At 38.5% G+C, this 13406-nt stretch overlaps 1 protein-coding gene across 2 annotated transcripts in view; it reads right to left on the bottom strand.

Moving 5' to 3' along the window:
• LOC121320837 (protein TFG-like) overlaps positions 1 to 13406 on the bottom strand; it is a 48903-nt gene that overhangs the window by 19770 nt on the left and 15727 nt on the right. For both annotated transcript variants that reach the window (XM_041259523.1, XM_041259522.1), the window contains exons 4-6: positions 7813 to 7959; positions 1254 to 1421; positions 137 to 277 (exon numbers count right to left, since the gene is read on the bottom strand). In XM_041259523.1, the coding sequence (XP_041115457.1) occupies positions 137 to 277; positions 1254 to 1421; positions 7813 to 7959 (456 nt within the window). The remainder of the gene's footprint in view (positions 1 to 136; positions 278 to 1253; positions 1422 to 7812; positions 7960 to 13406) is intronic.

Here is a 13406-nt window from a genome sequence, read left to right as displayed (position 1 = left end):
AACCTATCCATTAGCCCAAGCAACACTTCTGAGTTTTATGGAAAAACTGTAATGTGGTGTTTATGTGAAAAGAGTCGGGTCACATTCATGGGAAGGATTCAGGATTACATTTAGTAAAGGGGTCAAGAGTACTGACCTTCCATCTGTGCTGCCGGGGGCTGCACTCCAGCATAGGGTGGCTGCTGTGACTGGATCCCAGGCTGGTGGGGAGCGGAAGATGATGAAGCGATGCTGTCAGGTGTGCCGGACCGCTCCTCTGCTGGAGCACTAGGAGGGCCTGTGAAACAATGAAGGTAAGTGTGATCTACAAAGTGCAGACCCTAGTCTGGCATCCTATAAACCTTAATAATGTTTAATAATATGTCTGGAGCTGAACTGGCAAAGCCTTCTCCATATTTAATGTAGATCACAAAAACGTTCAAAGTTTTAAAAAGTTCCAGGCAACATTTTTTTGGCCACCACGAGCCAAGGTAATACGACTAGAAATTCCTACATTTGCTAAGTGTTGGACAGTTTGTACTCTAAAAACCAGGACTCCAAGTTGCCTGATGGTATTACAAAAGGTATTATGCTTTACACATTGAGAAAGATCTCAACTAAGACTGCAGCAGTTTTTGCAACAAGGGGACTGGAAACTCCCCTGGAAGTTTAGCATAAACACTGCACACACACAGTATATACTTGCAATGTATTTCACTCATCATTAGAATGGAAAAAACTGACAATTTATACATGTTTCAATGTTCTCTCATCTGTCTATTCTTGCAAGGTCACATACAGTACAACTCAAGTTGGGCTCTCACTTGTATGCTGCTTGAGGTTAAGGATGAGTCTGTGCACATGCAGAGAAAGTTAACTTTCACTTGATCAGAATAAGATTCATAGATGGTCTGTAAATGTCCATTTAAATTAATAAGATGACGTTTTTATAGAGCAAACGAAGGTGTGGAATTGGACGATTATTACAGACCCCTGCTGTCAACAGTTTTAGCACCCAAGGTAGGCTCTGTTTTATAGAAAAATGTTTCATGGCAATTTTCAACAAAGGTTAACAAAAGAGGGAAATGGATCCACGTGGCACACTTTACCAGCCTTCAGCCACTGACATATTGACATGTTGTAACAACACATTTTTAAAAATGTACATCCCCAGATCCACTATACTAGTACTGGCACGCTGATAACTTCAGCATAAGTAAGTGTCACATTTTCAAAATCACGCAGAGGACAAAGAATGAAAAGTAGACTTTTACCCGAGACTTGGTCCTCTGTCAGCCCAAATGAGGAAATTACATTTTTGCTAATTTCATCTTGATTTTTCAGGGGGTCAAAGGCAGACATGCTGGCAGCACTAACTGGGACTGGCTGTTTGACGGTGGTGTCAGGAGGCACTGCCTTCCCTTCCCTCCCATCTGCTGCCTCTGAAATAGAGAAAATTTGGACATTTAATGAACATTCACTGGTTGGACAACAAAACAAAAAAATGTGCCTTGAATATGTTATAAAAGTAAATCACACTTCAAATCATTGTATAGGTCAAGAATATTTTGGAAGTAGTGACCTAGGAAGGAAACTTCAAAGTTAAACACTAAAAAACATGAATGAAAACTAATTCACAATTTCCATACTTGCAGCATAGGCAGGTGTTATTAAACCAAAAATACACCTCTAAAGCAGTGGGGTGCTTTTATAATGTATATTATACAGCATGCTTCCAGGGGCAGCAATACGCAGGAATTTTTAACGATTTAACAGAGATAATTATCCACCAAAGCCAAGAAGTCTGTATTCTAGTAGTGTTGCAGGTGCAAGTGGCAATCCAAACATAGAGGGAACAGGAATTCTTGAACCCTTTGTTACTGTTGCAAAAATAATAGGATACAATGTCTGGTTTTGGCAACATAAAAAAAAAGACATTGTACCTATTTGTACAAATACATACACTGATGCTTCCACATTTTAGAGGTGCTATTGAATTTATCACACAACAGTTTATATATTCCACTGTCACAAAGATGGCCGGAGTGGGTGGCGTCAGACCAGAAGCAGGAAAAATAAATAAAGAGAGGGGTGGAGTTTGGGGGAGCTGAGCGAATGTTTTTCGCTCAGCGTTTAATAAATTAACAGAACAGACAGAAAATAAATGTTGGTAACAATACAAAAACAGGACGTGGCACACTCGCCAAAATAAAGAGACAAACAAAACGGACTAAACAAAACAAACAATTGACTAACAAACAAACACGGTGAGCTTTTTAACGATTACTATTATTCTGATTATTTTTACCTCCGTCTCCTATCCCGTTCTCCACTCACCGAACACCCAACCGCGAGTGGGTGAAAACATGCTGCTTTTATACAACTGTACCAAGACTCGACTGCTAATCAATCATTCAATTGGAGTCTCGGTACAACTGCACGTGAATTAATAAAGTGCAATTCCCCGTGCTCACATATTATTACTTTTTACTTGCACACGAAGTGCCGTGTAATCCTCATGCCTAAACACAAATATACATTTTAAACACTTGTGTTACACAGACCCGTTTATATCCCGTGTACCAATGACTATACACCAACATTTAACACACCACACGCAACATATAACAGATAATATACACAGGGGTGGGCACTTCGTCACATCCACATAAACAACTATCTGTGAGTTTTAAAGTTCGTTGTCAAGAGTAACATACAGTAAATTACACAGGGCAAATAAACAGCAGTAGAAGACACATTTTACCTTTTTGAACCTGCATGTCTGAAAAGATAACTGCTCTCAATACACTTTACTGTCGCTGACAGGGCCAAATCTGTTCAATAGGGACTTCTGAACATTACTTAAGACATTCTGGAGGATGCTTATCTTTTAGTCATTATGTACTTTTAGCCAAAGATGACAGATTCTCTCAGTTAGAATGGACCAAGCTCCAGAGGCGAAACATTTGAAGAGAATGATACCATGCTCCTCCATTACTGAACTATGCACCAAACTTCAGTTTGGTTCAGGCTGCTCAAACTGTGCAAAATGATTTCATTATAATAGACATCCTACAGATGTACTAACTTATATACATTACAAAAACAAGATTGTACTCTAATGTGTGTGTGTGTGTGTGTGTCTATGCTCGTTTGAGTGTGTGAAGGACTGCAACGCTGCTGGGTTTTTCACGGTCAAGAGTTTCCTGTGTGTATCAAGGATGGTTCACCACACCAAAGGTCATCCAGCCAACGGCAGGCCAGTGGTCAAAAACGGCCAAAGGCGGCGAATTGTGCAGAGCAACAGACGGTCTACAGTTAGTCAGCTGACAGTCCAGAACAACATTGGTGCCAAAAGACCAATAAAAGATTGCACAACTCGTCGTACTTTGACACAAATGGGGTACGGCAGCTGACAACCTAACAGAGTACCTCTTCTTTTAGCAAAACACAAGAAACTGCGGTTGCAGTGAGCTAAGGAACGTACACACTGGAGGATTGGAAAAACATTGCCTGGTCTGATGAATCTAATGAGTCTAATGGATTTTTTCAGCAGGATAATGCCTCATGCCACAAGGCTAGGATTGTCCAGGAATGGTTCCATGAACATGACCGTGAATTCAACTTATTGCAGTGGCCTGCCCAGTCACCAGATCTCAATCCAACTGAGCACCTGGGGGATGAGATAAAATGAGCTATTCGGAGTAGAGATCTACTACCAGCCAACTCGACACAACTGTGGGAAGCATTGGAGTCAACATGGGCCAGTATCTCTGTGGAACGCTTTCGACACCTTGTAGAGTCCATGCCCCGATGAATTGAGGCTTGTCTGAGAGCAAAAGGGGGTGCAGGCTCAATATTAGGAAGGTGTTCCTAATGTTTTGTACACTCAGTGTATATATACATATATATATATATAAAAATTGTTGATCACAGATTATTTTTGTTTTTACAATTTAAAATCGTGCAGAATTGTATTAAAAAAAAAATCATAGGTGAATGGAGGCAGGACAAACAGTTAAAGGTATTCTCTGCCTTGGCTAAAGGTCTTGAGTTTAACCAATGGAAGATTTAAAGCTCTGCCCCTTGTTATGCAGGTGTCCAATCATGAGTGAGCAGAGGCGGGACATAAACCTGAAGGTATTCTCTGTTTCTGTTGAAGGTCTTGGGAGCTTAACCAATGGGAATGTCAAAGATATGCCCTGGTTTTGCAGCTGTCCAATCATTAGTGAGCAGAGGCTGGACATACATATGCTAGGGTAAGCGGTGTAAGAACAGCTGAATTTCGTGAGATATTGCTAATATTAGAGACCATTATTGAGAATTATACTGAGAACTTCAAAAGTAGTATTTCAAAATTACTTTTTAAATGCATCAGATAACGGAGACATGATAGTCGATTTGGTTACGAATCAATTTTCAAGAACTTTTGATGAAAAAAATTATTAGAAATGTACCCTTGGCTTACCGGTAGCTGTCCAAAAAAAAAAAAAAAAAAAAAAAAGTATAAATGAACATTGTCATGTCATGGTGATTGTAACCGCCTGGCTACAGCAATCTGGGATGTCTAACGAAGTCTGCACAAAAACATAAACATCCCAAAGTCACTTGTGAGCCACTAACACTCAAAACTTTTGGACAAACTTGGATTGATGTTCAACTGAATAAGCAGAAACGTAGAGCTACAATACATCACAACAAGTAAGAAACAATTGTGACGTTCTTACATTCTTGATTGATTTTGCCGTTTACCTTGGCAAGCAAGAACTGGCTTTCAGAGGGCACAATGAAGGCACCAATTCCTCAAATAGAGATAATTATGTACAATTACTTCCTCTGCTTACTATGCAGGACATTTTTAGAACTCCCAAATCCTTTTGTGTTTGGGGTAGGGCTGCCTTGCGAATGACACCATCGCGATGCAGACAATTCACTTAATCTGAACCTGATCTGAAGGTCATCTGAAAACACAACCTTACTCAAGCAGGGAGCACCAAATAGCAACCTAAATATTCTACATTTGTGTAAGTCTAACAAATAATAACATTAATAAAATAATCTGAATAGTGCAGTAGGTCCGGATAGCTGCTGCTGCAAGAATACAAAAATAACTGAACATATTACATCTGTCATGGAAACTTTCCATTGGATACCTTTCAAATATTGTGTTATTTTTAAGATTATTTTCTTGACCTTCAAGGCTGTCCGGGGAACTGGCCCTAAATATTAAAAATCGGCTTGCTGCATTCCTACATCCCTAGGCATCAGCTGCACTCTTCAAGCTCCTAGCTGCTGGCTGTTCCCTTGAACCAGATGCGTCACTCTGGGAGGTTGGAGTTTCTCCACTAGTGCTCCTAAACTTTGGAATTGGCTTTGAGAGGTTGTCATTCTCTTGACAATGCAAAGCACTGCTAAAAACACATTTGTTTTTCCTAGCTTTTGGTAATATGGAGTTTTTTTGTTTTTTTTTAATGTAAATCGTTTAGCAGTGTTTGTAATCACGTTTTTATTTTAGTTATGACATGCTACTTTTTATTTTTAGTAATTTTCCTGTAAAGTGCTTTGGGACAGCATTGCCATGTAAGGCGCTATATAAAAATACATTGATTGACCGATTAAATAAAATATTGTAACCTGGCCAAAACAATAGAAAATACATTCCAACAAATGTAGAATTGTTGCACTCTTCAGATTATTATTAATGTTACCATTTGTTAGAATTAAACAAATGCAGAATATTTAGGTTGCTATTTGATGTGTTACTTTATTCTGAATACAGCTAAAATAATGGTATTCTCGTGTACTGCGCAACTAATTTGGTACTGTAACTTTAATTGACCGATGCGCACTGTGACGTTGCTCCTGACTGCTTGAGTAAAGTTGTATTTTCCACAAAAGGAAATCTGAATTGTGAATTTTCTTTCAAGCAGATCTAGACAATGTCTGACTGTCTAATAAACATTGCTGATTTAAAATGTAACTCTTCACATCTGCAACATGTCTGCCTTGCTGTTCCCATTTAACTCAGATACTTTAATAGAATAAGTATGCAGTCGTGTTGCTGTTAACAGCACACTGACTAGCGAACTTCCTTCTTGTTAAAATAACTTGCTGTAAATGCACCAACATATTTTTCTAAATAAATATATATTATATATTATATATATATATATATATATATATATAGATATATATATATATATATAATATATATTCGACACACACACATATACATTTTAAACTTTAAAACTGTGTCACATGTTGACATCGACCAGCATACAAGCTGTACTGGAATTTTGACAATCCTATAACAGGGACTGGTTGACTTCTCATACAGGGTTTACTTTTGAACTCAAAGCTCTGGAAACAGTAGGTAACATTAATTCTATGTTACCATAATTAATGTTACCTACATCATATGTAGTGTATTTGCCTTGTTTTGTTCAGTCCCTACAGGACTGCAGCTCTTAGACAAATGAGGCAGACTATTTTAAATCGACATGACTTCCATAAGCGGCAACATACAGCACAGTAGCACACAGCACAGTACATTAAGAATCACTCTCTTGTGTACCTGGGGGCTGCACAGTAGATGATAAAGTGACTATTACAATGCTTTGAGTATATTCTTTAAGTCAGCAAGGGATCATTTAAAACAACAAGGGGACTACTGAAATCAGAATTTCTTACAGGGTTTGCCTGCATGCGTTTTCGACCCGAGACTGGTTAAAATATTAGCTGGTTCCACCATGTGAGTGTTTTCCCTTCAGTGCTGTTAAAAGCATTCACTTTGGGGCTACATAAAAATCACAGCTGTGAAAATGTTCCATTCTTTCTTTCTTTTTTTTTTTTTTTTTTAAGAATAAAATTAAAAAAAAAAAAAAAAGTATCTTTTTCTAATGTATTTATTATTCTGAAATCTAGAAACTCCTGCCAGAGCTCTGTAGCTAAGGAACTGATATTTTCTGCAAATGTCATCAACTGGTCTCGTTTAACCAAATGAAATACCAACCTAAACTTAAAATTGGCAAACGCTTTTTTAGCCTGCTATCTGCGTGGCCGCACAAGATAGTTAAAGGAGACTTACAGGGTAAAGACAGATGTATGATGACTAGGTTGCAATAAAAACTTCAAACCAGCTGTGTGTACAGTATGTAGTCTTGGTATGACACCCCACATTTAACCACTATGTTTTGAAGACTTTAATCTTAGGTTAACCCTAATGCTAATCCGCTGCATTGCAGATGTGAAACACAATAACCATTTTGATGTATGTGCACCACCATAGCAGTAGGATATACTGGATTTTAAACAGGCCACTAAACCCAGTACTAAATCGTCTTAACTAAATCTTGAAATATGTCCCTGTACTAGCTTCTATTGATTGATTGATTTTTTAGTTTTTTTGTTCTCTCTTCTGAGATTTCTTTTGGCTTGCATAGGTCTGTGATGACTAACAAAAACAGCATGATGTAACACTACACTCCAGGAAAAAGTGTGTAATCCAAGCTGGAGGACTGAAGTTACAGACCTTTACCATTAGGATTTCTGTGTCCATTAAAATATACTTTTCATGAAACAACAGTTTTGTATGTGATAACTGTGCTTATATATGTGACACTAACACAGTTGTGAATGGATTCCCATAAGTTTTTAGCAATTAATAGCATAAATCACAAATGGATATAGAAGATAGCATTAACTACAATTAGCCTATTTATACTTACTTGAAAAAAATACTGTGCATCTCCAGACCTGCAAAATGCAATTTTTTCAAGAAAATAACCTTCAATGAAAAAGTTACTGTACCACTGGAAATTATTAAAAGCTTACCATTCTCTGTAATGCTGGCAGAGAGTCCTGGGTCTACAGGCGGCTCTAAGCTGTCAAGCAGATGGTTTACTTTGTTTCGAAGTTCGATCAGCTCTCGTCGAAGGTACTTCACCTGATTAGACTCCAGAGGCCTTGGCTGTCCATTTACTGTTAGAACAGAAGGAAAAGTCAAAATAGTTATAGCTTGTAAACATATTAAAGAAAAGGCCTGAACACCTTTAAATGCGGTGTTGCTGATGATGACGCTAAACACTCTGCTGCGAGGTTAATTTACACTGGTGGGGAAGTTTACAGCTGCAATGTACCCATATCATACCTTAATTAGGAAAGTAGCTTCCAGTGCAGTTATACTCTAAATGACTTGAACAACTGAATCAAGGTACCAGGATAACCTCTTGAGATAAAGATACAGAAAGATAAACATCAGCTTTCAATTAATTAAAAGACAGTTGTTGGGATTAATAGGAAGGTGCTAAACCTGGCCAGCAATGACAGAGCACGATCCCAAAGGAAACCTGAAACACTGTAGTTTTGACATGCACGTCACTCTCGTCTGACTCCACTGAGTTGTCGATTGAATAATAAATGTACTGATCAAAATGTCATCAGCTTGGCTCCGAGCAAGCCTTCCTATTTACCACAGCGGCAGCGAAGCTGAACCAGCAACAGGGTCTTCCCTGTGATAAAGTGTCATTAGCTTCTTGAGGAATTCGGAGAGAAGCTTCTACATTTTCAGATCTCTTGATCTACTCCTCTTACTATTAAACTGGACTTGCCTGGCCTAAGCACCATGTTACTGGACGCTCAGTTGATGCACTCCTTGCACTACTATAAGAACATAAGAAAGTTTACAAACGAGAGGAGGCCATTCGGCCCATCTTGCTCGTTTGGTTGTTAGTAGCTTATTGATCCCAGAATCTCTTCAAGCAGCTTCTTGAAGGATCCCAGGGTGTCAGCTTCAACAACATTACTGGGGAGTTGGTTCCAGACCCTCATGATTCTCTGTGTAAAAAAGTGCCTCCTATTTTCTGTTCTGAATGTCTATTTGTGACCCCTGGTCCTTGCTTCTTTTTTCAGGTTGAAAAAGTCCCTTGGGTTGACATTGTCAATACCTTTTAGAATTCTGAATGCTTGAATTAGGTCGCAGCGTAGTCTTCTTTGTTCAAGACTGAACAGATTCAATTCTTTTAGCCTGCATAAGACATGCCTTTTAAACCTGGAATAATTCTGGTCGCTCTTCTTTGCACTCTTTCTAGAGCAGCAACATCCTTTTTGTAGTGAGGTGACCAGAACTGAACATAATATTCAAGATGAGGTCTTACTAATGCATTGTACAGTTTTAACATTACTTCCCTTGATTTATATTCAACACGTTTCACAATATATCCAAGCATCTTGTTGGCCTTTTTATAGCTTCCGTACATTGTCTAGATGAAGACATTTCTGAGATCAACAAAAACTCCTAGGTTTTTTTCATAGATTCCTTCTCCAATTTCAGTATCTCCCATATGATATTTATAATGCACATTTTTATTTCCTGTGTGCAGTACCTTATGTCAACGATCATGTCATTGTATATACAAATTGTTTAAATCCTAAATCTCATATTGCATTCTAGTAGTATTTGCACTTATGTAAACTACACTGTATTTTAATATTGTTTTTGCAGTTCAAAAATTATGTCTAGCAGCAAGCCTGCCTCCAGCATAATGACTCATACTAACCAGTTATACAGTCCATGAACGCCAAATACAAAGGCTTTGTTACACCAGTATTATGTTAATGTCTAGAACAGTCAAGGACAGATCACAGCAGGAGCAACACCCTACAAGGTGTAGAATAGCAGTGTTTCAAGATTTACTATGCAATAAAATGTATTGATTTATCCATTTTTTAACTCCTCATTTTGATTGTCAGGGGCAGGACGTGAGCAACATGCACTTGATTTAAATTGATGTGGGATAACTTCATTTCAGCCAACAGCTCCCCCAATTGCAGCTGTAAGGTTAGTCAAACTTCCCAAAACAGAATACATTTAATCTATAACAAGCTCACTCCCCACTAGGCCTGGCAAGCGTGCGAGGCACTGAATGTCACACTGCCAGGTCTTTTTTTTTTTGTTTATCTTAAATTTATACATTGGTGCTTGTATGCATTTATCTGAAAAACAATTACACTTTGTATTATAAATATTCATTTAAAAAAATATACAGCATATTATTTTTCTGTTTGAGCCCAAGACTATTTAAAACGATTTTATTGGCAGTGTGATGGGCACTCTCTGGTAGCTAACTGGGCTTGGCAGCGAGTACCTTAGCTTTTCTCCAGGGGTAAAATCTGTGTCTCTTGGTATAGTAGTACAATCACTTCCATAAATTGTGCATTATCAGGAATAAGAGTGTGCAGATACTCTTTAAAACTGGAAATAAAATAAAACAGAAGAAAACCTGTCAAACTGTAACAATTGTAAAACACTTAATATTGCATCCCCCTTCATTTGGAATGTAAAGATTATTAGGTCAGTGATGATTGAGGTCCTGGCAGTCAAATATTAAATTAAAATCTAATTCAGTTCAGGTTTTCAATGCCAATAAACTTCCACATTCAGTGATTTGCACTTAGAATGATGAAAATCTCTATTTGCTATGGTAAGAAATAAAGAAGTCTAAACACACGTGACCGCATGGATATTTTCAAGGTTTGAGTTTGTTTCATAGCCACGCCACCCACACAATTGTATACATGTTTATAAACAGTGGTAATAACCCCCCCTTCTCATATTTTACAAAAACACTATTTATGGTCCAAGGGGCATTAACAAGGACAGATATGACATAAAAACAGTGTAGATTATTTTACTAATGCACACATATGGTAATCCCTGGGACTGACTGATTTAGATCGACAGTCACTTTAATCACTGATAGCAATGCTACACCTGTCTACCAAATTATTTTTTTTGAAAGCCAGCCTTATGAAAACAGTACTCACACATTTGGTCACCATCACAACTGTTCCATTAAACTGGGGTGTGGCAGGGCAGTAGCCCTGCACAGGGAATTAAAGTTGTGTTTGTTTTGTATTAATAATTATCACTTCCTACCATGCAGCTTGGGTGCTCAGCAAGGAAGCACTGACAGCCAAATGACTGACGGGGCTCTGTCAGGGTTTGGTTGACCAGGAGTCCCCGGTTGCCTGGAACCTGAGGTGCTCCCGACCATAAAGGGAGTTTGCACTGAACACTCGCGCTCCTCCTCCTAAATTGCCTTTACAGCATTCTGCTGCGTGCATCCAGGTGTGGCTGAAAGGACCAGCGTTCGGCTCAAGAGAGTTATCAGTGACAGCGTCACCTAGCATGAAACCTGAGAGCGAAATAAAACAAGACAATGGACAACAACAACAAGAAGACAGCGCGGGTGTGACTCGGGGATCATCAGGATTGAGATCGGCAGGTACACGAACCAGGACTTGTATTTGTAACACGGCGAGTTTATGGGATCCGGTTACCAACCCCCAATAGCATAGTGAGGGTGCAGTTCAGCCTTTTAACAGCAGGAGCCTCCTTATAGTGGAGATAGTGCCTGAGCTTGGCCACCTGTTTTTCCTCAGGTTAACGGATGACGTTTGCATCACAGGGAGCGAGCATAGGAGGGCCAAATGGCCTTTTCTCCTTCTAGAATTTGTTATGTTCAAATGATGCCTAACCCTGAAAGAAAGTTGGAAAACTTTTTATTTTTGCATTTGTAACCATTTTAGTCAAAGTCTGGAGCCCTGTTGACAATGCATTTACTTTGGCATCTAGGTAAACTATTTCAGGGTATGAAACTGCTTCTACCACCACATGGCAGTGTATTAGAACTAGAGCCTTGTGTTTTTTGCAAATACTTAAGAGCATAAAATAAAACAAATGCAACATATAAAATGAAAAATTATTACAAAGCAATGTGGCCGGATGCCCCACCCCTATGTGCATTTTTATGTTTTATGTTGTAGGTGGTGTGTTACTGTTTGTGTATATATATATTAGTGCACGGGGTATAAATTGGGCTATGTAGAACATTTCCAATAAGTTAGAAATTGTTTTGTTTAAGCGAGGCATTTCAGAATGATGTGCTTGCAAAAATAGATAATTTGCCCAATTCAGTCATTTGGTGTTTGCTCTAAAGGTTGAGAAGCCGGGGAGTCCACGAGTGTCTCATCAGGTAGCGACACAGCCACATGTTGTACAGGGTGTGTAGCACAGTCACAGACGAGCAGGGTTGCGCCCTGGCTGTGTGAAGTTGCCCGTCTTTATTGAAACTGCACTGGGAACCTCGCATTGGCAAGGATTGATTCTCCTCATCGTGCTTTTCCTGGGCATAGAGACTTTGAATCGGAGGACACCCACTGACCTTTAGTTCTCCTGAACTGTTGTGAAGAATTGCTGCAGTGAGTAATTAAGCATAACTGGACATTCTCAGCTGGGGAGAAAAATTGGTCTGGAAGTTGAGCAAACCTTTCGAGCAGTGATCCTTCACTGAAGCTGCATCTTTCTATGACTAATAAACTCTATGGGGATATAAAGTTTCCTTGACTCAGTTTTATAAAATAAAAATCTTCAATGTTAAAAACTGTACAAAGGTTTTTTAATGTTGCATATAATGTAAATCAACAATTTTGAGTATTAACCCAAATAGAAGTCTGTTGGAATTCTGCAGGTTTCAGCGCCAGAAAAGCAGCTCACTCACCAAAGGAGATTAAGATATGTGGCAAGCCTCAACCTCATACAATTTTTATTTAAATTGTACAATTACCAGATATATTCAGGGTTGCTCAGGGAGAGTATGACACTACAAATTTGGCAGGGATGTTCATTGTTTTTTTCATCCTTAAGCGTGTGCAAGTTCATGAATTCCCAACAATGTAAAAGCTGAGCAGCCACGCTGCACACACTCACACATGCCTTCAGCACAGAGGCACACGTGAGGTCATAAAGACAGCACGTGTTCATCCCTTTTTAAGACAGGAACTGTGTGAAGTGGTGGGACTCTACTTCTTTTAAAACTCTCTCACTGCCTTTTTATAATATTAGAAAAAACAGTTACTTGATCATAATTGATAGCAGAGCACAAATACTTGACAGTGCAGGAAATTACATCACCTGCCTTATGGAAAAAGGAGAGATTATAGTAACAAAATGAACATAAAACGGACTGAACTAATCCAAAGCAGATTCATTTCAACCTTGTTTAAAATACAAGTTTACACACATTAGTGTTCTGCGATACCATGCACAGTATCAAGATATTCAATACTAACACGATATTTTGAATCTTATGTCCATTACATGTTAAATGGCTGCCAAATTTCTTTTTTGCAAGTGCAAAGTACATGAGACTAATACACAGTTAATAATGCTACAGCATAGTGGATGCTCTATGTTTAAATTATCTATCTATCTATATATACTGCTGAAAACAAGTTCCAGGGTATTCAAAGGTCATTGCCACAGACTATAACATTCAAATAAAACTGATAAGAAAGAGCAACACTTCGTGTAAGTGACACCTTTTTGTTTTTTATTTCTTACATATAAAAAGAGAATGCTGGCATTT

This window comes from Polyodon spathula, chromosome 9, assembly GCF_017654505.1.
Source record: "Polyodon spathula isolate WHYD16114869_AA chromosome 9, ASM1765450v1, whole genome shotgun sequence".
In the NCBI taxonomy this organism is placed as follows: domain Eukaryota; kingdom Metazoa; phylum Chordata; class Actinopteri; order Acipenseriformes; family Polyodontidae; genus Polyodon; species Polyodon spathula.
Note: the sequence above shows the minus strand (reverse complement) of the source record. Positions and strands in the feature narration are given on the sequence as shown.